The 26,923-nt window shown below is 34.0% G+C and overlaps 1 protein-coding gene across 1 annotated transcript; it reads left to right on the plus strand.

Moving 5' to 3' along the window:
• Window positions 1-6,534: 6,534 nt before the first annotated feature.
• On the plus strand, window positions 6,535-24,955 carry LOC128180682 (uncharacterized). Its single transcript, XM_052848817.1, has 6 exons — window positions 6,535-6,711; window positions 20,371-20,560; window positions 20,689-20,799; window positions 23,371-23,428; window positions 24,392-24,621; window positions 24,939-24,955. Exons 1-6 carry the CDS (start codon window positions 6,613-6,615, stop codon window positions 24,953-24,955), a joined length of 705 nt encoding a protein of 234 aa, XP_052704777.1. The 5' UTR covers window positions 6,535-6,612.
• The last annotated feature ends 1,968 nt before the right edge of the window (window positions 24,956-26,923 follow it).

A 26,923-nucleotide genomic window follows, 5' to 3' on the forward strand; every position in this document is an offset into this window, starting at 1 on the left:
AGTGTATTCACTGTAGTTGTAAAGGTATTGTGATCGCAAGAAGGACTCCTAGTGTATATATTTCAAACGGATGTCAACGTCAGCTTTTAGAATTATGTGTGTTCGTGGAAGTCCATTAACACACAGGCAGTGACACTTTCCGAATTCATTTTACGAAAAGTTCAGTTACTTTAATGGATCATTTTTTTAACTTAGTTAATAAAATGGCCTGTTTAAGGATTAAATTAGCTCGAGTATATGTTACCGTTACATAAGTACTGAGGTAAGAGTGTCAAAAACTATTTAACCTTAACCTTAACTTGCAAAATTTTAAGTTGGCGAAGAGCTTTAATTCAAATGATTCCAAACCTCTTAGTCATTTGGTCGGTTTAATATTGATTAGGAAAATAAATAGTAGGAAAGAATTTAAGGTTCAAAACTCGATGTTTAAGATACTTTACCACAAATCTGTGTTTATGTAAAATATGCACCAGATATAGGTACCTGGAGAGAGCTTCTTTTACAGCTTCTTTTACAACATTGAACCTTTATCTTAGTCAAGTGATGGGCAACAAAAGCAAAGACTTATCAGTATAGGGCGTCAGATGAGCGAGGTCCTAAGAAACGAAAACAAGAGGCCCATGGGCCACATTGCTCACCTTATCAACAAATGCCATAATGAAATCAGATTCATGGAGTCGTTAACAAAACATCTGGACCATGTACAAGAAGAAAGATATAAAAAGATATTCAAATTTTTCTTCAAATGATACATTGTAGAAAAATGACCCATTTTAGATCAGAATGTTTTTAAAGTCATGCACATAATGAGTAATATATTTCTCAAGAAGACTTAAAAGAAACATTTGTAAAGCTACATCAAACTATATATCCCCCTTGATTTTGATCACATGAACATAGAAACACACGCGTTAAATAGAGGAAGTTTCTAAATATTTATAACAAGGGTCTGAGGGCTTCTATCATATCTTAATGTGTCCATTTAGCTCACTAGAACTTTGTCCTTTTTTAAACTCTTCACAACGACATTGTGGTGAATAGTGGGCCGTTATTTCCATTCTCTTTATAGTGTACATCAAACAAATTACAGGGCAGTGCAGGAGACCTATACGGCTATTATTTCCTTGTCCCTAATTTGGGGATGTACGTGTACCACCAGGTAATTCCGAGGGGTTTATATCTCCCTTGACTTTGATCACACATCTTTACTGCCTCCGAAGTTGTCAATGCTCCCACAAACTAATGATGTATTGATCATCTTGATGTTCATTAAAGTATTATTATATTTTCTGTTGGAGTTCTCTTAGTACTTTGACAATTTTCCTTATTAAATGGTTGCTGTGAGTGGCTGCTAACTTCAGCATGTTTATAATGCCTAAAAATGGAGTAAACTTTTCATAATTTTGGTTTCATCATTAATTCTGGGTGATGCACTTGCATACCCGGTGGTTTGTATATGGGGAAAATCGTCAATGTTAGTATAATTCATTAATAATATCGATGCACTTTTTTATTGCCAATAAAAGAACTTTGTTTTAAAGTGTCTTGTATATCAAAATATTTTACATGTGTTGTCACTCGTAATAATGAGATACATGTAAATGTAACTGCACTCTTCAGCTGCAAGCTGGATAACTAATTTTATCTGCCTTTATAACAAAATAGAAACCACATTGCATTAGTATATATAACGGCCATCATAAATTTACGGTCATCCAACTTTATTGAAGAAGCAGAGATTACGGCCATCCTAATATTTTTGTTACGGTCATCATTCTCAAAAAACAAAAAATTATTCTGAAAAACTTTAATCTATAAGGGGGTCATTATTCTACAGGGGTCACTTTTCTTCATGTAGAGTGTGCTCAATTTTATGAAATGACACTTTTTCTTCAGGCAAAAGGGTCATTTTTATACCTAGAATAATGACCGGGAGGACATTTTTCTTCGTAGAATAATGACAGGGTGTCATATTCTACGTCGAAAAATGACCCCGGTCATTATTCTACGGGGGTCATTATTCTACGTTACACCGGCAAGCTGCGCTCGCTATAATAAATATTTATAGCATAAATGCGAAATTTTGAAACAGTTTATTTTCTTTCATTTGATGTAAAAAAAAAAAAAAAAAAAAAAAGAACTGAACAATATGACTTAGTATTTTCTTTAAAAGACATTCTCAACGATTGACTTATTTCTTCTAAATTTTCAATTCTACAGTATATTTTGTATTTGTAAATTTTGAATGCAGTAAAGGAGTGAAAGATATTATAAATCTACGAAAAAACCAACAATGACATTTTTAATTTGCTACTACTTACTGATTAACAGATTATCACTATGTAAATTGTTTAGAAGTTTATAAATAAATGATTTCAGTGTAGATGATAAGGATCAATTACATTGCGCTGAATAGCACAAGTCAAAAAAGGTCGGGTACACTGATGTATTCTACTGACTGACAGCTGCAAGTTTAAAAGGCAAATACGTACACTTTTATGTCCGTTCTTTTTATTGTGTAAATGCCAGAAACGACATTTTGTGAGACGGTCAATGCCATGCTTATTTTGTGTTAATAATTACAGTATAAAACTACGCGGGTTATGTATTAAAAATTTATTTTGCAGTTTTCAGGACATATCTTGACTATCACTAAGTCCTTCTCCTTAAAAGCCATTAAAAGTTATTATAATTATACTTTCATGTTAAATTCTGAAGTCTGATTGGTGTAGACGCAGTTGATAATCCGTTCTATTACCTTTAGCGTTAGCAACACACTTAGCAACGGGTAACATTATATAAATAGTGCCTGTTTGGGAGGGTAACAGTTGAAATTGACATCCTGACGAAACCATTGTCAACCGACGCGAAGCGGAGGTTGACAATTGTTTTCGAGGGGTATCAATTTCAACTGTTATCCTCCACAGGATGAATGACCATCTTTAAGTCCTCCTTAAAGATAGCTTAAAGGTGTTTAAAGGTAGCTTAAAGACGATCTTTAAGCCACCTTTAAGCTACCTTTAAGCTATATGTATTGCTTAAAGGTGGCTTAAAGAAAGCGTAAAGATGGCTTAAAGGCAGCTTAAAGACTATCTTTAAGCCACCTTTAAGGACAACTTATAGGTCCTTAATGTCCAAACTTCTTTAAGCCACCTTTAAGCTACCTTTAAGCCACCTTTAAGCCATTAAAAAAAATTTAATTCAATATTGTGCTTAATTTCCAACAAAATGTATTAACTTTATGAAAGAAAAGGTATTAAAACGGTTTTTGTTCTAGAAAGAAAAATGAAAAAAAAAACACCAAAAAAAAAACGGCCGCGGTGAGAATTGAACCCGGGACCCTTAGTTTACTAGCATCACCACACAACCTCTGCGCCACGGCAACTTACATATTCGTTACCGTTTTTATATCCGATATATCAGTGGATAATGAATCACTGTATTGAATGTGTTTACTTGAAAAGATTTTGACAAACCATTCAGTTTGTAACAATCAATTATATCTAATTTATAAATTACATGCGTGCATGTATTTAGAATGAAATACGGAACTTGGTCTTCAGTGAACAAAAATATATTATACCTAAATGGAAACCGTTAGGTTCACTATAGTAGGCTTTCTTAGTTAATAAATTTAAACCGAGTAGATATACGTAATTCATCTAATTTATAGCTATAAAAATGTAAGAAAGAAAATGAAATCATTTCTTTTATTAAATGCATTGATACTATTAGGGTATTTGTTCAATTTCCCGCAAATTCCCGGTTTTCATGATCGCGGCGCCGTTCCAATATGTTTAAATATTTACATGTAATTGTATGTACATGATTTTTAAACTATCAGTTCTATAACAAACAAAATTACCAATTACCGGTGACGTATTTACTGCATGTGGCAATTGCAAATGACTTGTACATACAATTGTATGATGTGCCAGGCCGGGTATATTTGACATATTTACCCTTATACATATATTTAAATAATCAACCCCTATTTATGATCACCGGTACATTAATTAATTAGCCTCAAGATTTTACTCTTACATACATGTATCGTTAATTTGTAGATGTAACATATTTGAAACCCAGAGCTAGGAAATAATACTTTGAAAATGAATTACAAATGTAAATTAACTTTTATTCACTAGACTTATCGTATACTCGTACATACTAAGATTCAACGCCTTTAGAAACCCTGACGTGCACCTGGGCACACGACACACCTGTTGTGTATATCTTGTATATTCTGTGTTAGTTCCAGGGGTTTTCTTAAGTTGGACAAACAAAAGACTTTAATTAGATATACACAAACATGCACCTGGGCACACGACACAACTGTTGTGTATATCTTGTATATTCTGTGTTAGTTCCAGGGGTTTTCTTAAGTTGGACAAACAATAGACTCTAATTAGATATACACAAACGAACAAAACTATGTCTAGACAAACAAAGCAGTAATATCCTGCCCGATATAACAAAGGCAGTTGAGAGTCTTTTCATCTTTAACATGTATCTAGCAGATCTAGAGTTAGAAATAATGAAAATTGAAAAAAAAAAAAAACCTTAAACCGATTAACAAATTAAATCATGCATTTTTGGTTCATTATCTTTATTTTGTTTAATAACCAGATGAACTGAGAGAGAGAGAGAGAGAGAGAGAGAGAGAGAGAGAGAGAGAGATTTTTCACCGATTAATTTATAATAGGAAACAAACATACTTTAATTAGTTTTATGCACATATTAAGACACAGAGACTGCGCTCATCCCTACAATAATTTTGAAACCCCCCAAAAATTATAAAGAATTTTATAACGGCAATCTGTGTCCATCGGAGCGGTGCTGATGATAGCGATCTGTGTTTAATGGAGCGACGATTAAAACCGCCTGGACCGCCTGGAAATTATATTATCACTCGGATGACCCCCTCCCATCTCTATAAAAGAGCTTTTGCATTTAATATATGTTTTTATTGTTCAGCTTGATCAATATTGACTTAAAGGCCACTTAAAGACAGTGTAAAGGCAGTGTAAAGAGAGCGTAAATGCCACTTAAAGATGCTTAAAGGTGGCTTAAAGGTGGCTTAAAGGTAGCTTAAAGAAGTTTGGACATTAAGGACCTATAAGCACTTGCTTAAAGGTGACTTTAAGGCGGCTTAAAGGTTGTATAGCCTTTAAGCTCCTTTAAGTCACCTTTAAGCCACCTTTAAGGACTTGCTTAAAGATGGTTTTTCGCCCTGTGCTCCCAAACAGGCACTAATTATTTTTATTATCCTGAATGTCTTAGTTTTAGAGATTTTTTACTTCTTTTATATAGAAATGACATGAATTCCACCGCGAACCGTACGCGCATAATTTACGCGCATATAACAATACGTTTTGTTATACTTTCATGTTAAATACTGAAATCTGATTGGTTTAGACGCAGTTCATAATCTGTTCTATTACCCTCAGCGTTAGCAACGCACTGAGCAACGGGTAACATTACAAATTGTTACATGCGCGAAAATCATGTGCGTACGCTTCGCCTTAGAATTCACGTTATTCCTATCTAAAAGCAGTGATGTCTTCTATCGCGTCGGTTGACAATGGTTTTCTCGGGGTGTCAATTTCAACTGTTACATGTACCCTCCCAAGCAGGCACTATTTATATAATGGCAATCCTCGACCCTAAAACAGTTTTGCAGCTGTTACCCAAAAGGATAAAAAAAAAATTGCACTTTACCTCATGTTGTAATCCGCGTTCTGTTTATAGAACTGACCGATATCAAAAAAGAAATGGAGGACAATGTTGCCATCCAATTTGCCATTTCCTACGTTTTTTATCAACGAACAAAAGTCGTCTTGACCAACAAGAAGAATGTTGTATATTTCAATGTAATAATCAACACAAACAAATTGCGAATTTGATATATCTAGGTAGCGTTATAATACCATTGCATTGCATAAACAAAAACAAATTAACAAAAAAAATATTAAACGCATTTTTATACAGAAGCAGTCATAGTATGTACGTGTCTTCTGTGTTCGTCTCGGTGTCTTTTTGCAAAGACTTCAATGATACAAATGTTTAATTTTGTGAAATTCATTTTTTTTAATTTTCAATAATACTGTAAACTCTCTGTCAATTCTTTCTTTAATTTCCGATTAAAATACCGGGAAGTGAACTGGTCTAAACAAACTGTTTCAGCATTAATTTCTAGTTTTAGCATTACCACCCTCTTTTTTTAGAATACCACTTAAAACATGTCTGCATGTACATGCAATCTTTTTTAAATTAAAATCCATTTTAGTTTGTCCAGCGACGAACAAAGGATATAGAGAGACACTTAAATACTTTAAGTATCAAATTGTATCCATTTTATCAATAAAAGCTTTTACTTGGAACTATCAGATTTGTCATCTGTTTTGAAAACGTGAATATTTACCCTACATTCGATGGAAAACAGATTCTGTGTTGAACGTTTCAACAGCTCCTATTACTGAAGGCTTTTAAAAAGATATTCAATCTACATGTCCCAGACAAAGCGACGCAATACCTCATAAGGTGTATTTATTTTTAAAATTGAATAGGTATTATAAAAATACAGTTGTGTTGTAGAGCCATAGATTGTTTATGCATAAATTTGAAAGTGCTGCAATGGAATTCCAAGCAAAACTGTGTATTATGTTTGTAGGAATAATTTGTTCTACTCTTCTCCAGCTTCTTGACAGTGTAAGTATATCACTTACTGCTTTAATTGACTTACTGCGGTCATCAAAAAAAAACATTTCGCTTCGTTAAGTTTTGTTTCGATACCGTTCACAGTACATATGTACTTACAATTTAAAAAACAGCTTACAGATTTATTCTACATAAAAAGTAAAGAGCATTATGATGCATAGCGTTTGTCACATATCAATTCCCAATTTTGACCACAGGTTCTTGAGGACCGGACCGCCCCCCCCCCCCCTCCCCCCGCCCCTTTTTTCCATCATAGTACAGACCCCGATACCTTTTTTTCATAAAACATCTTTTAAACTCGCCTACACTGTAGACAGCTGGGAAATTGGGTGATCTAATTTTAATTGAAAATCAACCGATAGTCAACACTTATGAGCAATTGCAAGCAGTTGAGACTATTTGTGGAGTCTGGTGACCTGAAGGCCGTTGGTAACAATTTGGTGAAACCAGATCACAACTACAGGAATAAACGTCTGGCCTGTGGTTTTTGTGTAGTTTAAAGAATAGACAAGCTCTATTTACCGCAATTTCTCCAGCGTAGAGAGATATAATTATGAAATATTGGTGATCTGGCTAGGACTATCGAGAACATATCACATGTTTGAGTGAATATTGTCAATCTATTTGACAATAAAGAAAAACAGACTAAAGGGGCGGTCCTCACAATAGTGAGATAATCCGACATTGGATGGATGTAAGGTCAAATAAAGTACGAAATGTGACCTCCCCTGAACACAACTAAAATGTATAATTTATAAACAAAATATGCACACAACCAAATATTGATAAAACAAAAATCAGCCTTAAATGTATAATTCATATGTTACATATGCATACAACTAAATACAGATAAAACCAAAAAACGGCTAAGACAAAATTTTTGCAGCTATTATTCCTGCTACACTGTAGGTGATGAAGGGGAAGGAGGGTGGGTAGGTTTTAAATGAACAATCCTCTGTTCACAAAAAGGTTTTTTGAAGTGGCGCTATATATACATTACGTGACGTATAAGCACGCTCTTATTGGTTGATCCATAAAAAGTAACAAAAGGTAAAGCTAAAAACAAGATCGATCTCAAGAGTATTTTAAGATTTGTACCTTATTCGCTGTTTTTTATATAAGTAGGTGCCATTATACTCTCCAATCCCGGGCAATTCCCATAAACTACGACAGGATTTACAGCTATAACCATGTAAATATTCAACAATTGATTTGAAATTGTAAAGGATTTTGTCCTATTATAAATCAATGTTAATAATGGAATAACCCGACACCCATTTCCAGTGGACTCTCCCATGTGTACATAAATGAGAGAAGCTGGGAGTCGGTGTCATTCCTGTTTGAGCACTGGAAGGAGAAGGTAACAGAAACACTATAATAAATTCTGGACCCACACAATTAGATCAGTTGCCCGAATAGAGCCGAAGCTGTTCTGTTGTGTGGTAGTGTATATTAGAGGTGTTTGTAAAACACATTACTGACAGTTTGTCAGGGAAGATAGCAAGTGCCAGGATTGGGGCCCGAATAGAGCCGACCTGTCCTTGAAACTTGTCTATCTATTAGTTAAGCAGAAGTAAGGTTTTCCTCCTTCATTGCCAATCATTTGTTATTCTTGATTTACCCAAAGTAGGGACATTTGATATTAAATAGAAATCTAATTAGTGATTGAGAAAAATTGTATGCCTTTTAATTTTGCATTGACAAGCAAAGAAGCGACTGGACTCATTTACACATTACATTATTTGGTGGCAGCGGTGGTCGTTTCTTTGTTTGATTTCTTTTTGGCTACACTAATTGCATTTATTAGGTTGATTTTATTTTGGCTTGCCAAAGTAATATTGTTTGGCATGGCATCAAACGTAAATGATTTGATTAATAATGAGATATCCTTCCTAGAGGATGAGATATATAGACTACAGTTTGAGTTGACAAGAGATATGCATTCAACACCAGTGGTTGAACGGCATGTTAGTCATAGGCAATTGGCAGACCATATGCCTCGCCAAAATGTAAGTCATGGTCAATTGGCAGACCATATGCCTTAACCAGACTAAATGAATACCAAACGGCAATCCAAAGTGAAAGGGCTAACCGTTTGGCAGACCATGGAGGTTTGGCTAGTCATTTGGCAGGCCAGAGAAATATGGCAAACCAAGATGAACACATATACGAAATGACGCGCCAACATCAAAATGAGCATACACCAAACATACACAGTCATAGACATGTGGCACGCAATAATGAAAACATGATTACAGATGATATGCAAAGAGACAGGACAAAAAATCTTGGAATACCTCATAAAGCCGACCAAAAACGAAATTTTATCAAGCCTGCGACGTTTGATGGTAGTACAAACTGGAGTGATTTCAAGTCACACTTTGAGGTTTGTGCAGAGTTGAATTGCTGGTCAATGATTGAAAAAGGAATGTATTTGGCAGTATCTCTAAGGGGAAATGCACAAGGTGTGTTGGGAAACCTGCCATCAAATGACCAGCGTACTTACGATGCACTGTGTACAGCACTACAGCAAAGGTTTGCACCTACAAACCAAACGGAATTATATAGGGCTCAACTGCGGGAGAGAAAACAGAAGGCTGTAGAGTCTCTTCCAGAGTTAGGGCAGGATGTCCGTAGGCTGACAAATTTGGCATACCCAACCGCAACAGTTGATCTCAAAGAAATACTGGCTAAAGAGCAGTTCATAGATGCCTTGAGAGATCCTGACATGAGGTTGAGGATAAAACAAGCACGGCCAGTAGATTTGAATGATGCTATGCGCCATGCGCTTGAGTTACAAGCTTTTCAGAATGCTGACAAAAAGATGCAGGAAAGTCAGGGATATGTCAGAGCTGCAGAAAAAGACATCAGTGAAGTCAAAGAAAGTAATACTGAAAAGGTGTTAAAAGATATAACAGATGCCTTTTCCTTATTAAAGAAAGATGTTTAATCACTTAAAGATTGGCAGGATGGGCATTTTTCCTCACAGCCAAGGTTAGACAAGAGAGAACAAAACGCAACGCAAAACAGAACGTTTAAATGCTATTTTTGTGGAAGACCAGGCCATATGAAGAACAAATGCAGAGATTTTCTGGCGTCACAAGCTGGTCAAAAGCGAAGACAAAAGCATGGTAGGCAACCAAGCGAAATGTCATGTACAGACAGCAAAGAACAACCCCAGGGAAATCTAACACAACTACAGTACAGCTCACGAGTATCCCGACAAAAACACCAACCACCGTGTTTGAAAGTCCACACTGAGCGTGGAAGTGTCGGTACCTTTGATCTATTGTTCTCTGTTACGGCCACGGAACGAGAAAAAACACGGTGCGACACGGTGCAACGCGATGCAACACGGACTATAACACGGTGCAACACGCAGTATTTACCTGTGAAAAAAGGAAGATTTAGGAATAAAACTTATAAAGAATAAAATATTTATTGATGTACGTAAGAGAATGAAAGAAAAAGACAAAGAAATAGAAATAAATAAAAAATTTTAGGCACGCAATTTTCAGACGTATGCGATTGTTACGGTTGATTTTTGTTGATATTAAAAATCGATATCGCCCACATACAGGTTTGATCAATTAAAACACTAACACTCTTTTTCCTTTTTAAAATTCAAATAAACGGTTCCATAAGTTTTTGTTTCAGTAAAACGTAGTAGTAATCGTAGTTACTGTAGTTTGGTAGTTTCAATAGTGCATAGAACCATAACTGTGATTTTTTTCTCACTTATACTCTATTCGACGATGACAAATCTAACGGGTTGTTGAAAACAAATGTACATTCTCTAAATAATATAATTATACAGCTTTATATCTAATATATTTTCAAATATTCTTTCTTTGATACATATGTGTGATGTACTTGTCCATGTAGTACCGCACGGTACATATTCATAGCGCTAAGAATCCGTGGATCGGTACTTGATAATTTTTTATTTCATCTTTATAGCAACTTGAGTTTAGAAATTATTTGTGTTCCAAGAAACTACTCAGTATTGCAATAATTACTGTTTGATTGTTTAATGATCGTCATATGAGAGAGAGAGAGAGAGAGAGAGAGAGAGAGAGAGAGAGAGAGAGAGAGAGAGAGAGAGAGAGAGAGAATACCAGTATGAGTTTAATTTAAGTACATTTTACTTGTAATTCAGTGTAATAAGTTAGATTTATGGTTTCTATTATATTGAACCCTTTTCCCTAAAATTGCGATAGAATATATGCAGTCAGGGTCCACGTGCTATCCCTGTCAATCAAAACAGCCCGCGAGATAGACCACGTGCTCCTTCCATGATATGGAAAAAATGTCGTTCTATTGTTTTTTCTAAGTCCGCAAAATAGAAAAATGTTTAACAATGAAGTATTTACTGTTTGAAATGTTTAGTTTCTTCATTCTTATACTGCATGCATGAGGGTTGGAATATTACGTTGTAAAATCTCAATCTCTCTCTCTCTCTCTCTCTCTCTCTCTACTTTTGTGCAATTATTTTAGAATTATAAGAGTTCTATTTGTATGAATTTAATTCATTTATTTTAGATCCATGGTTTTAATAACGATTTCAACACAATGACTAAAAGTTTGTAAAGTTCACGATGTAATTAGATTTTTCGTTAAAATGTCGACGCTATTTCACATCAATAAAGTTGTGTTTGTTCTAAATGCTTGCAAAAAGTTACCGGTATTACATGTATCTCATTCATCTTTTTAATCAATCAGGTTTTTTTTCGTACATACATGTATGTGTACCCGGTAAATAATTTCTTATCGCAAGTTAATACTTTGTGAAATTCCCGCATTTATAGAGTTGCTGAATTGTTCCCCTGATCCACGCGCCGATAGTCTTACGTGTAGTTGTTTGTTTACATATCTACAGCCAATTTTTTTGTTTGTTAGAGAATAGGAAAAATCATTGAACTAACAAAGTAGAAGTAAGATATATTCAGACCATACACACGACGGGTTGTGATGAGTTACCAAACAGGTGTTCGCGGAAAGGTGTGAATAACGGCATCTCGAGTACACCTGTTCAGACGTCCAAATATACACACAGTTAGTTGTAAATTCCAATGACACCTAACAAGACAGACAATAACACCTGTTGTGTATAGAACCCAAGATGAAAGACAATGCTGTGTATCTGATCAGCTTCCGTTTTTTGTTTATTTATTGCTACATAAATAGCTGAAGTCCATTTATTCGAGTCACCGGTAATATGGGGTTGTTATTTACTACAGCACATCAACAGCACATGTTTTTAGAAAAACATGATCTGAAATGTTTTCATTTCTCATTTTTAATTGGTTTAAAGTAAGGTTGTAAATTAATTAATAAATCAGAAAGTGCTTACAGATAACAGAAATAAGACGTTAAAGCTCCCGACATTTTAATAGGATCGCCAGTTACAACATCACGTGTGTTTAGAAAAAAAAACACGATGAATTAAATTTATTTGAATTTTGATAATATATTAATTAATTATTAAATATTTTTGGTAATTATTTTCAATTTATTTAAGAACAAATGAATTAAAAGGTACCCATTTACGTCGAGTTTTCAGATCTCAAAAAAATTAACTTCACGTTGACAGCCTCGACAACTTTCTGGGTCCGTGCAACTAAGTCGACATTTTTTTTTAAAATATGAAAAGGATAAATATGTTTCAACCCTTGCCTAGCCATAATTTCTTTATTTCTAAACATACGCTATTTCTATCAACGTCTCAGGTAACGATATCCACGGAGTAACACAGTGGCTACGGAGTTACACAGGCGGCCACGGTGCGACACGGTGCTTTTTCTTGAATTTTCCAATACACATACACGGTGTCACACCGTGTGCACGGTGCGACACAGACCGTTTTCCACCGTGTTTTTTACACGGTGGGTGTCGGGATACTCGTGAGCTGTACTGTAAATTGTGGAGCATCAGAGGCCATAAACAAAGCTGGTGAGTCAGGTATCTTCATTGAGGTAGGACTGTATGACAAACAGTTAAGGTTTTTGGTAGACACAGGAGCAACGGTCACCATTGTGTCAAAATGCATGATTGCTGATGTTTTGTCCGACAAGCCACTCAATAAGCTAAGTACACATATTTTGATAGCAGATGGTACGCCATTAAAAGTTTATGGGACACACGAGGTACATTTTTCAATACAGGGAATGTTGTTTGACCATACTATAGTAGTCGCTGATTTGAATGTTGATAGAATTAGACTGAAACGACCTCAAACGTTAGTTGGAGAAACGGCTGACGGTATTGAAGAGCAAAAAGAGGAAACATTACAGGAGCAAGATCATACATGTAGACAACATAAAGGCTGAAAGGGAAAATAAAAATTGCAAAAGCGAAAGTGTTGTCAATGATCAGCAGAAATATAAAACTGAGCAACAATCTTGTAAAGAAAAAAACCTGCCTGCAAGACAATTTCGTAGTAGAAGACCCCCTGTATGGTTAAAATATTATGAGACTGATTATTAGATAATATACTTTAATGCTTGTTATGAGCATTGTACTTCTTAACCACTATTGAGCAGTTTTAAAGTTTGCACTTTATTTTGTGGATCACTTTGAATAAAAAGAAAAAAAAAAGTTTTAAATGTTTTGTCATTCGGGACGAATGAACCCAGAGGCGTGGGTAATGTAAAGGAGTTTGTCCTATTATAAATCAATGTTAATAATGGAATAACCCGACACCCATTTCCAGTGGACTCTCCCATGTGTATATAAATGAGAGAAGCTGGGAGTCGGTGTCATTCCTGGAGGGACATTTGATATTAAATATAAATTTAACAAGTTGCTGTCCTTTAAAAAAGGACTACAATACGTGGACCAGTTGAATGTGTTTCCAACGAAAACGTGAAAGCCTTAAGAATATCAGAGATTCCACCAACTCTAGCCCTCTTCTTTTAACCGCTAAATTTGTACGTTGTATTACGTATAAAGCCCTGACTTTTTATCTCAGAATTTAAAGGGTTCTTACTTCTAAAATAATTATGATCTATCTATGAATGAAGTTTGCATGTATAGTATCAGGCATTCGGTGAATTCTACTATTTGCGCACACATTACGATTCGCACTACTTTGTTAGCTATGCAGTGACAGCTTTGTGTAAATTAAAAATTTCATATTTTGATGCATTTTTCTTGAGATTTAAACTCGTATACAGTGACAATTTTTCAATCATACTTAATTGCTTAAAAAATTTAATTGGGAAGAACTCTAGCCTCGCCTATTATAAAAGTAAAGTGAAGTTACATGTGTATTCGGAAAACAACAAAACATTGCAAATTATGCTATTTGATGCATGTTGTAGTTTCGGCATAACATTAACTTATTTTATAATACTGATAGTTCATATCACATGCCAATCATTTCTTTAAAAGGAATACTTTGTTTCTGTACTGTTACCGACAACTTTACAATTACAGCGCCTTTGAACTTATGTGTATATGGCACGGAATCCCGATCCCGATTCAGATAAACGTGTGCTAGCCTGGTTCCCTGATCTACCCATTACGCACGGGAACCAGGCTAGCTCATGCGCAGGCTGCATTTTCCCCATAGCATCCGGTTTAACCTCGCTTATATATTTTCTGCGTGGACCTCAGGGTCCACGCAATTAGTGATTGAGAAAAATTGTATGTCTTTTAATTTTGCATTGACAAGCAAAGAAGCGACTGGACTCATTTACACATTACAAAATCATACGCGTTCCCACCAAGTGAGATTTCATATTCTGACATTCCCCCCTTTCCATTTTAAAATCGAAAAATTAAGGTCACAGTTTCGCATTAAAAGTGTCGCATGTCAGTTATATAGACTGACGTAAGCTCTTCTATCCACCAAAAAAATGAAACAGATATTTTAGGAATTTATATCCCTCAAATACCCAACCAAACCTCACATTTACCCTTTTTTAAAGCGCTAAGGATAGCTCAGCGCTTTATTGGCGTTAGACGTCTACTTCCGGTGCATTGAATAACTGCCCCCTATGAGCAGAAATATACATCATTTAAACTGGTTGGGGAACCAGTTTCATGGGTTTACGCACATAACTGCAAGGGCTATTGTGAATCTAATGTGCAGGGCTTACGTACATCACTGCAGGGGCTGCTACGCAGTGATTATAGTCGGCCTTCGGGCTGATTTATTAAGTTATAGTGAAACTTCAAATGCGCTTGCGTAAATTTGAATTAGAAGAAATTACTAGACAGTCCGTGTTAGTGAAATTTGAAGAAGTTATGAAACTGGTCAGTTTTAGGTCAAACTGCATTGTATACGTGTACACTGCTACACACATGCCTCATGACATACAGTTATAAAAATATATGTACATCTGCATATTATTATTCAAAATATTTATATTTTGTATTTTTATACATGTAGAGTGTGTAGTCTCTTGTCACCTAAAATGTATATATATTCCAGTGGCTGAGTTTCTTAGCCTTAAAAAAAGCTAATCTTGTGAGTGCATAAACAGAAGCTGGAATGTAGAAAAATCAAAACGACTTGTAAATAGCCACATATATTTCTTGGTGTTCGCCGCTTTCCTCACAGCACATATGTAAGGAACTTAACACTTTAAGTTTGCATAGTAGATCTCATCTGTGTGGACGTATATTTTACGTCGCTTACATTTGTTACTTAGACGCAACAACTTACCAGATAAATGCAGTACATATGCAGAAGAAGATTCACAACATCAATTATAATGGTCAATGCAATACCTTTAAAAAGAAAATGCACGCTTATAAAGACAATACAAGTGCAGACATTTGTCAAACAAACGTATTTAACACGTCGCACACCAGGTACAGATGTGAAATAAAGTGTAACAAAATCAAAGGCTTTTATATAACATGATTCAGGCAGGTGTCCATTTAGAAGTCGTGTTCAGCTTTGATTTAAATTAACTTTAAGTGTATATGATAAATCATGTATATTTAAAAGAAACGTAATTTCAACCAAATTTTCTTAACCAAATTAAATTAAATAAGGATAAATTTTGGATGAGTACAACTTAAACGCCATTTCGACCTTTCTGGCATTAGTTACTTTCAATTAATATTAATCAACATTATGTCGATAAGTCTCATTTCTAACTAAGCTTGCACAAAGTAAATTTCCTTAAATTGCTTAAACTTGTTTATTTCTTAATCAACACTATGCATCGGATCCAAATAGTTTATAAGCAACAATAACCCCTATCCCCCACCCCACCCCACCCAACACCTGAAATATGCCTTTCCTTCGACCAAATACTCAGTGATTTACAACATTTTATATAAAGGAGGCGGTGTGTATCTGACATTAAGTCAATTAACATTATATATATATTTTCTATAGATACCAGAAAAAAATCAACTGTACCTAGAGTGGGCACCTATATGCGTATATCTAGAGGGAGGGGGTCGGACTCCCCCCCCCCCCCCCCCCCGGCTAACCAAAAAAAAATTATTTTCCAGCCCCCTCCTTTTGGATTTTCTTGATCTTAAAGGTATTCTCTCTCTCTCTCTCTCTCTCTCTCTCTCTCTCTCTCTCTCTCTCTCTCTCTCTCTCTCTCTCTCTCTCTCTCTCTCTCCGCCCATGAAGATGATAGAAAATTTCGCGCTACGCCAGAACAAATGTACCCACTCTTTATCGACATGCAAAATTGTGATAGTTTTAGAGAAATGAACCTATGTTCCAGCAGCAAAATGTCAAATATTGTATCAATATCAATGACTAGTATGTGTATGCATTTATTTGTATATAACAATTTCTTGTTTAAAGGAAAATTAACAATCCAGGAAAGGTGTGGCTTAATTACAGCCCCCCCACCCCCCCCCCTCCCTCGAAATATACATCATTGGCAAATCAGATAGTCTAAATTACTCTCTAATTTTTTATAAACAATTAATTTATTTGTTCAAACATATATCAAATTCGTCAGATCTTAAGAATTGTTTTCTTCTAGGCTCTTTCACGCCGCAATACGTTCCAAAGCATATTGTGTTATCAAGAAAAAAATTGGTGTGCAAAATTTTATTTCTGAATTTTAATTGATATTGCATTATTTGTTTAAATAAATGTCGATGTTATGAATTTGTATCTCATTTACAACCACTACCCCCATCTCGCTTGCGAATCCAAAGCATTTGCGTGCATTTGAGTCAACAATGGTGCGCTGTCCTAGCTATTTTCCTAGTCTGCACGTGTTTTAAATTGTATAATTATACATGTATGAGGCACTTAGCATCTGTTTTGAACGGAGTGCCAGAATTATCCGATATATCGATAAGCAATTACTTTTTTTATAAGTTATAAAAGGTCTTCAAAGTTTGAACCTATCACAAAAATAAAATACTAATAATTCTTAAAAGCTGTTAATTTCAATTCAAATTCTTTATTGATTATTAAGGGTCCTAAAAGGGGAGAATTGTATAATAAACATTTATAATGCACAATTAACAAGATGGAACAATTGTATGATTAAAAGGTTACAGATATAAACCACAGCATTCATGTACAGTAAAACACGGTAATAAATAACAAAGTGACAGGGGTGATTTTGCTTCATTATAACCGAAAGTCGGTATATCCGACAAATTTACAACGTGTTATTTAGTCACGGGGAATGAAAATACTTCGCTGTATGCGTCAGTTCATTATAAGCGTGTTCTATATAACTGTGTGTTTACTGTATATCTATACGCTTAATACATGTATGTATATTTATATATACATGTATTCAACGCCCATATATAGATATAAAAGGAATAAGAAATCATTCTTTTAGTATTATGAGGTGATAATTTCGGTCGGGGCTTGGTCAAATCAATAGATTTGACCATGCTCCGACCGTAATTATCACTTCATAATATTCATAGAATGATTACCCCAGGTATGTATTACTTATATATTTCCAATTTGTACACTTTAAAACAACATTAATTTAAAACCACTATTATCTATGTAGCACATGCTATTATTATACTTTCATGTTAAATACCGAAATCTGATTGGCTTAAACGCAGTTGATAATCCGTTCTATTACCCTCAGCGTTAGCAACACACGTACAGTAGCAAAGGGTAACACAATGAATTGCTACATGCGCGATATTGAAATTTCCCCTTCTTTTTTTTTTTTGCTTGTCAAGATTTTTTGGATGAGTCTGCCCCCCCCCCCCCTTTTCAAAAACGATGCTACGTGCCTGTATGCGCGTACGGTTCGCCGTACAATTCACGTCATTTCTATATAAAAGCAATATGAAAATTCTCTAAAATTAGTACATTCAGTATAATAAAATAAATAGTGTCTGTTTGGGAGGATAACAGTTGAAATTTACATATGAAATAACAACCGTGTAAACTCCGGCATATGTATTGAGAGATAACCCAAGTCGAACGAAGACTCAAATGCATATTGATTTGAATATTCGTTGACCTTTGTTCACGGATTAAAGAACATATTACATAACATATTGTTTCGTTATCGATTTTATACACTATAAAAATCAAAAACGTGCTACATGCATGCAAATGTTATTACATGAAATACCCAAAATTATTAACCTCTGTTCACTTTCAGTGAGATAGCGCCGACTTTAAATATCAAATTTAAAAAAGTGTAAAGATGTCTGTTTTGATAGTTGTATGATGTGAATGTCCTTGCACATGTATACATTCAGAACAATAACTCCTTCTTAAATGTCCATTGAATACACCAAGTACTACATTTTGACAAAAGAAGATATGGATATGTAAGTCACTTACTATTATAGTTTTCTGATTATACATCTAGCCATTTACATGATATTTGCCACTTCAAATAGCTATCTAGACATATATCTGTAAGTCATGTTAATCCAATTCCTATTGATGGTAAACTGGACAGCCGATATTCCAATTATAACTTATTCATACTAATTTCTATTTTCGCCAGGCTAGCTAAGCCTGTTAATGGATGTGTAAAACCAAATTCTTTTGAGGGTCCACTGGGCTTTCCGGGGGCCTTATCCTCATTAAATATGAAGGCCCAAATATGGGATACATTTTGTTAGCCAGGCCCTTGAAATATATCCCATTTTAACTCTATCATACGAAATGTCCAATATTCGCCAGGCTAGCTAAGCCTCTTACTGGTCGTGTAAATCCAATTCCTATAAAAGGTCGACTTGGCGTTCCCGGGGCCCCATTATCACCAAATATTAAGGCCCAAATATGGGATACAGGGTGTTAGCCAGATCCTTGAAAGATATTCCATGTCCCATATCCGCCAGGCTAGCTAAGGCTCTTTTTGGTCGTGTTAACCCGATTCCTTTTGAGGATCGGCTTGGCGTTCCCAGGGCCTCATTCTCACCAAATATGAAGCCCAAATATGGGATACAAGGTGTTAGCCAGATCCTTGAAAGATATCCAATTATAACTGTATTAAACAAAATGTCCCATTTTCGCCAGGCTAGCTAATTCTCTTACTGGTCATGTAAACCCAGTTCCTTTTAAAGCTCGACTTGGAGTTCCAAAGGCCTCATCCTTACCAAATATTAAGGCCCAAATATTGGAAACAGGGTGTTAGCCAGCCTCTTGAAAGATATCCCATTTTAACTCTATCATACGAAATGTCCCATATTCGCCAGGCTAGCTTAGCCTCCTTTTGGTCGTGTAAACCCAATTCCTTTTGAGGATCGGCTTGGCGTTCCCAAGGCCTCATTCTCACCAAATATGAAGGCCCAAATTTGGGATACAGGATGTTAGCCAGATCCTTGAAAGATATTCCATTATAACTGTATCATACGAAATGTCCCATTTTTGCCAGGCTAGCTAAGCCTCTTACTGGTCGTGTAAACCAAATTCCTTTTGAGTATCGATTTGGCGTTCCTAATGCCTCATTCTTATCAAATAGTAAGGCCCAAATATGGGATACAGGATGTTAGCCAGATCCTTGAAAGATATCCCATTATAACTGTATCATACGAAATGTCCCATTTTTGCCAGGCTAGCTAAGCCTCTTACTGGTCGTGTAAACCAAATTCCTTTTGAGTATCGATTTGGCGTTCCTAATGCCTCATTCTTATCAAATAGTAAGGCGCAAATATGGGATACAGGGTGTTAGCCAGGCCCCGGGGCCATAAAACTTAGACGAGCTTACTTTTGATCTAAGTCTCACTTTTACAAAAGGAACATATAGTGGAAAAGTGAGACTTAGATCAAAAGTAAGCTCGTCTAAGTTTTATGGCCCCGGGGCCAAGATATCCAAGATATATGAAAGATATCCAATTATAACTGTATTATACGAAATGTCCCATTTTCGCCAGGCTAGCTAAGCCTCTAACTGGTCGTGTAAACCCAATTGCTTTTGGGGCTCGACTTGGCGTTCCCAAGGCCTCATGATGTGGCAAATTGGATTTTTGTTTGAAAAAAAACTGTTGATGACAATGATAAGTCGTTTATAGTCATGTATGGTTTTTTAATGCAGTTTTTTTTACAGATGCAAAGGGCATTATTTCTTTAAAAATGTCCCCTCCATAAGGAAAAACATAGCATTGGTGTCTATAGTAAATTTGTGATTCCAGAGTACTCTTTTACTCAGTGGCTAATTCATAAATCTCTATTGCAATTTTTTATCCAAAGTAATTTACAAGTCTTTTTTTTATTTTCAGAGGAAGCTGGATGGTTATGCGTTCCCGGTGTATTCAACCGAGTTTTGTCCAAGAAACAGGTCAGAGTGGGAACAAAGGTCATCAGCCATCAGCTGTACAGACAACAATGGATACATGTGTCTACCAAACGAAAATCGCACTGAGCTGTTAGAATTCTGCTATCTATATCGCCAAATACTGATTGAAAATGGTAACAAAAAATCAAGCAAAGAAAAAAAGAACCGAAATTGAGTAAAAGACACTTATAAAGTATTTATATATTTTGATACCTTTATGTAAAATATAAAAACGGTTATAGATACTTTGAATTTATTTCAGACCTGTGTCTATTTTTAATCAAACGCTACTCAAGAGTTGACGCACACAACTGCAGAAATTTTAGGTATGGATGCCCTGACTCCACTTATTTCTCCTCTGAAATCTTTAAATGTAGGTATCTTTTGCACTTCATACACTATAAATAATCTTTGATTACGTGAATAACTTTCAGCCACGGAATTATGTTTGTCAGTTCTCTGGATATTTATGCTGTTTTAGCTGTTTAGAATTACCCAGTTAGATATACGGGGGCTATTCATTATATAGCTACATGTTTATATATAGTGACACAACCGTCACAACGTGTACTCCGTTATCATTTTACTGATTAAACTGACTATTTGTCAAAGTAAAGACTGCAAGAAACCCTAAAATAAAATTTCGAACAAAAGGTCGTTTACTTCATACCATTATTAAAAGAAAATTACAGGAAAAAACATTAAAAGAAATCGTGTAGTTTTATTGATATTTTTGTGTATCAGTTGAAATCGTTTACTGATGGATAAAACCTTTCATATATGGTATAGACTGAGTTGAAACATCTAACAATCTGAAAGACTTAAATCAGTTATTAATGAGAATTCATTCGCAGCATTGAATTTATCATTGACAGATAGTAAGTCAACTGTAAACCACATTGCAAGAACATTCGTCGGGTGGAATTTTAATATTTTTAAAGAATATAAAAGTACATCTTCGCTAGCCTAGTGTCCGATTCGTTTTTCTCATCGATATGAAAAACGAATCGGACACTTGGCTAGCGAAGATGATAAAAGTGTGAAAAAAAAATTTGCGGGGAAAATCCCACACACATTTTGAATGATGAACAAACTTAAACGCGATTGCAATTTTTTTAACAAGGGACCCATTGGCCACATAGTCCTACCACATGTTGAGTCTTGAAGTTTTCAAAAGATTCTAAACAATTGTTTATTTATGGAATATTAACCTACATCAAACTCTGAACCCCTTGTCAATCCAAAGAACCGTCAAGGGTCAAAGTCTAAAAACAATTTTAAAGAATCAGCAATAAGCTGAAATGTTTGCATATAAGTAAAACAATGAGTTATAACATTTCAATTTTTTTAATTATTAAAATGCTGTCCATTGTAAAATTTGATCCTCAACAGGGATGGGGTCGATTACTTTCAGAAGTAATCGATTAAATTACAATTACTTTGGGTTTTAAAAGTAATCAATTACAGGCCAATTACATCCATTTTTAAAAGTAATCAATTACATTAGATTACTTTTCCTCATTGTAATCATGATTACTTCTGATTACTTTAGATTACATTATTTGTTTTTCAGTTTTTTCATAGTTTAAATGTTTCATTTAAAAAAACATTTTTTGACGGGACTCTTTATTCTGGTATCAGTGTAATTTGTTGCATTATTTACTATATGAAGTAGCTTTTGTATTCCCCGATATGTATGCAGAACAGTATCTACATTTGGCTTTCACAATACCCGATGATGATTGATCATCAGAAAACTCAAAATGTTGCACAGCAGACATCTTTCTCTAAACAAGGTCCGACCCTTTCAATAATTTTCCCAATTAAATAAGCACAGTATGTGAACTGTTGTCTAATGCGCCTAAAAGCAAGGACTGTTGAATAGCAAACTCATTGTATCGTGACTGGACATGAATTTAAACATGCCCAAGGGCAATAAAGGAATACTGGCCAACTTTTAGACTGAACCTTACTCACTAAATATAAGATCCAATGAATAATGATTTCAACCTATTGAATTTTGCCATTGTAATCATAAAAGTAATCAAAAATTAATCATGATTACAGGACTTTTTCACAGAGTTATCGATTAAATTACGATTACTTGTAATCAGAAAAATGGATGATTACTGATTACTCATGATTACTCAGCAACCTGTAGTCGATTACAGCTGATTACGATTACTGATTATGATTACCCCATCCCTGATCCTCAATGTTGTCCCACTCTTCTTCTCAAGTTTTTGATTTGAACGAATTTGAATCTAAATTATCTGAGGTGGCGTTTACTAATGTACAGCTTTACACCTAAAGATACACAAGTTTCAGATTTCCTGTGATTATCTTTGTGATTTCAGATATCTTTGTGATTATATTCAAAGCGTATACCAAATGCGTTGAACACGGTAAAAAAAGTGTATAGATTATTTTATCTTATTAAAATGACTCTGATTATAATTTGTTTTACATCTATGTTAAAAATATTTTGTTGTACGTTTTTTAAACGAAATTTGTGTACACATACATATTTTTATTCCATTACTGTCTAAAAGGATTATTTGTTTTAGAAAAGTAAAGAAAAGTAATAGTTCGTTTTAAACCTATGCAACATTAAAATGTAAATTAATACTACAGATATTTGAATATATAATGTGTCAGGGACATTTAAAAATGGCTACGGTAAATTAAGCTCCTTTTTTCAAATGTGTTGTGCAACAAATTTCCACATTTGTTTTATCGTTTAGTGTTAACTCTATGTTATAAGGCAATCAATTATATTAGATGTCTCGAGAAGGCATTCACCAAAAACTTTCGGAAGAAAAAGTAAATTTTCTCTTGTATCTTTCTTCATCTATTGTATCAGTAACATCAGGTGTTCTGCAAAAGAATTTTAAATAATTTCAAAAAAAGTATTGATGATCATAATTTTGATTTTTCTTCAAAGACCCAAGTTGTAGTCAGATTGAAAATGGTTGTTTTTTGGCAGATTCAACATGTAAAAGGTATGTCATACTCATTTCGTAGTATGTTCAAATATGTAATACAGATGAAGATAATTATTTTCGCTTATAAAAATTTTATTTATTCATTATATACGGTCAAATTTGTTTGTTACAAAATTTTTGAAATTGCGGTTAATCTGTAGCTTTTTTAATTTTTACGCTTAATGTTTATTATAGTACATATATACAACATCAGAGCAGGAAGTTCTCTTTAGATTGTTTATGCTAACAATAATGTGGTTTTGTTTTTGAACTAGTATGGTAGGGTTTTAAAAAGGCAAATGTAGAAGCCACAAAAATAAATCATTTATATTAGATTTTGTAGTGAAACGTCCATCGTAAACTAGAGAGGTCAACTGAATACTTGTATTTAAAAAATCTTATTTCCCTCTAAAATGTCCTAAAATAAGGCAAATATTTGTTCCAATATAGCCATATTATTATCATATTATACCATATTATTATTTACTTGATTCTCTATGTCATATCAGTCGTATCACGCAATTGAATGTAATAGTTTATTTTCTATCAAGTCAAAACATATTCAAATGGTTATCTATATTTCTAACATATAGACGTTTACAAAGGAGCAATTAATTTCTTGAAATATAATGTAACTGAGGGAAAAATTTCTGATCATAAGAATGCTTATCTTAACATTCCCTTTTAGATAGATTGATAGATAGATAGATAGATAGATAGATAGATAGATAGATAGATAGATAGATAGATAGATAGATAGATAGATAGATAGATAGATAGATAGATAGATAGATAGATGCTTAAATCTGTTTATGATTTGTTTAAGGAAAGTAAAAAAGAAAATTATTATAAGAAAAAAAAATAACTCATTAGAATAATACACAATAATTAATTAGGTTTATCTTTAAAGACACAAATTTTATATAAATATGTTATGAACAGCTAACTTTGTTTTTAACTAATCGGTTCAATTACTTCAAGCCATATACCTGAGGAAAATGTTCAGAATGACAGTAGAACAACAACTTATCCTCAGGAAACAACAGAATTTATGGAAGAAACAACAATATATAGAAATGAAACGACGTTACATATAGCAATACAGAATGCTCAAAGCAACGACAGACATTCTTTGGTCACATTTGCTGCTTTCTTAGGAGTTCTCATTCCTATAATTGTCACATTCGTGCTGTATATTTTCTATAAAAAAAGTATGTATTGCTTAATTTTCATCCTTTTTAACATCTAAGATATTTTTAAATCAAGATCATATCAAATGAGACAAAATGCATCGCATTATTTCAAGGAATTAAAAAGATACACATAGATCATTACTTATTACTTATCCTTTTGTTTCCTACTTACACTAAATCTAATTCATTCATTTAAAAAACTTAATATTAATTCAAATTCAATGAAAATATTAAAAACAATCCACAAGCAATTTTTATTCTATTACAATATAGCAATTCAAAAGTACAGAAGAAATGATGTAGAAAATCGTCATGAGGAAGAAATACCATTACAGGAAGGTCAACACGATAGAGGTATTATATGGTATTTTTAATACGTTGATTCTTCTTTAGATTTCTATGTTTGTTCTTATTTATTTCCCGTGAAATGAAAAGTACATAAAATTAAGAATCATTGTTAAAATAGATAATCATATCGTATTATGATAATAGGAACTGTAATTGGTCAACATTTTGTGACCGGTTGACTGTAAATTCTTCTGTCGATTTACCAGTCATTATTATGTCCTATGAAGATGTACTAGTATATTCTAAACAAAAATGGATTCTTAATTTTAAATCTTTTTACTTTATTGTAAAACGCCAAACTTGTCTTTTAAAAACTTTAAACAATCCACACACGGAAAAAATACAAACACTAAAACATTCATATATTCTGCCATTAAATAGTGCCAATGAATAACCATTGTTTACCTTCGACATTATATTGTTTTTGTTTTTATATCTGAAAATGTTGACGTATCATTTTATTTATGTGTACTGGTATTTTCATGTGCGCAGTGTTTAATATCATTTTAAACGGGAACGATTTGAGTAATAGCAATGGTCAGTTAAATTCAAAACCATTCAATAGTATATGATTGACACTCAATTCTAATTCTTTAGGTGTTAACTATGGATGTGCTGATCTCATAAAAGAAATGGTTTATCAAGGTGTAGAGATAAATACAGACTATGCAGAACTTAAGTTTACATCAATATGGTTTCTATTATTTTAAAGTAAATCCTTAGCTCTATATATAATGTCGTTCCAAAATGAATTAGCAATGAACATATAGAAAGATATATGAAATGATGAAATATAGATAAGCACATAAAACATTATTCGATAGGTCTAGTTAGATATGAAACAATAACCCAATGTTAATTACGTATTTTTAAAAATTTTAATACACTTGCCGAAAACTATGATTTAATGGGGTTTTTTCCGTTGAACTCAGTAAGCTTACTAACCAGGGCCAAAGATTGATTTTTGTTGTTTTTTTTCACAAGACTTTTCATACAGTGACATATTTGAGGAATGGCAACAGGAAGACAAGTTCTTTGTTCCGACAAAAGCAAGCAAACAAGTTGAAAATAAAACAAAACAACAACATTTGGTTATTATGACAGGGCGCTCGGGATCTGGAAAGTCCGCCATCATCCACCATATTGCTCTCAAATATAGAGAAAAGGATTGGACTGTGAAACCCGTCATGAGAATAGAGGAAATCTTAAACATATGTCCAACAAAAAGCAAAACGTTATTTGTTCTTAATGACCCAATTGGCAAAGAATCCTTTGATGAATTATTATATAATTCATGGCAAACATATGAAGAGAACTTGACATCCATCTTAAAGAAAGACAAACTTCTGATGACGTGTAGGAAAAATGTTCTCTTCGATAGCAGGGTAAAAGGAATTATCAACGACAAGATAAATATTGTAGATATTGATGATGGTCTATATAAATTTACTTGGGATGAGAAACGACAAATATTAAACAGATACACATCTGATATCAATTTATCCGACGAGGAGTGTTTTGAAATAATTAAAACTGAAGACTACTTTCCGCTGTTATGTAAATTCTACTTTAGCAAAAACAAATGCCAAAATGTAGGATTAAGATTTTTCAAAGACCCTTTTAAATGTTCAATAGCAGAAATAAGTGCATACAGACACACATTCAAAGAAAAGTATTGTGCTCTGTTTCTTCTTGTACTTTTTAATAATAATCTCTGTGTGAATGATCTTCTAGGAAATGATCAATCTGAAAACAAATACAAACATGCATTAAAACTCTGTGGAATTGATAAAGACACAAGCCCTGACACAATTGAACACAGTCTTGATTCTTTAAAAGGATTTATGGTCAAGAAAATTGGTGACAAGTACCAGTTTTATCACGATTTTTTCATGGAAGTTATTTTCAACATTTTTGGAAGAAATTATCTTGCCGAAATAATTAAATACTCTGACATCGGTTTCCTTCGGAG

This window comes from Crassostrea angulata, chromosome 4 (genome assembly GCF_025612915.1).
Source record: "Crassostrea angulata isolate pt1a10 chromosome 4, ASM2561291v2, whole genome shotgun sequence".
Lineage (NCBI taxonomy): Eukaryota > Metazoa > Mollusca > Bivalvia > Ostreida > Ostreidae > Magallana > Magallana angulata.

Coding starts and splice junctions, on each gene's coding strand:
- LOC128180682 (XM_052848817.1), top strand. CDS start 6,613: ATGCATAAATTTGAAAGTGCTGCAATGGAATTCCAAGCAAAACTGTGT. Junction 6,712..20,370: donor TTCTCCAGCTTCTTGACAGT/GTAAGTATATCA, acceptor TTTTATTTTCAG/AGGAAGCTGGATGGTTATGC. Junction 20,561..20,688: donor CCAAATACTGATTGAAAATG/GTAACAAAAAAT, acceptor AATTTATTTCAG/ACCTGTGTCTATTTTTAATC.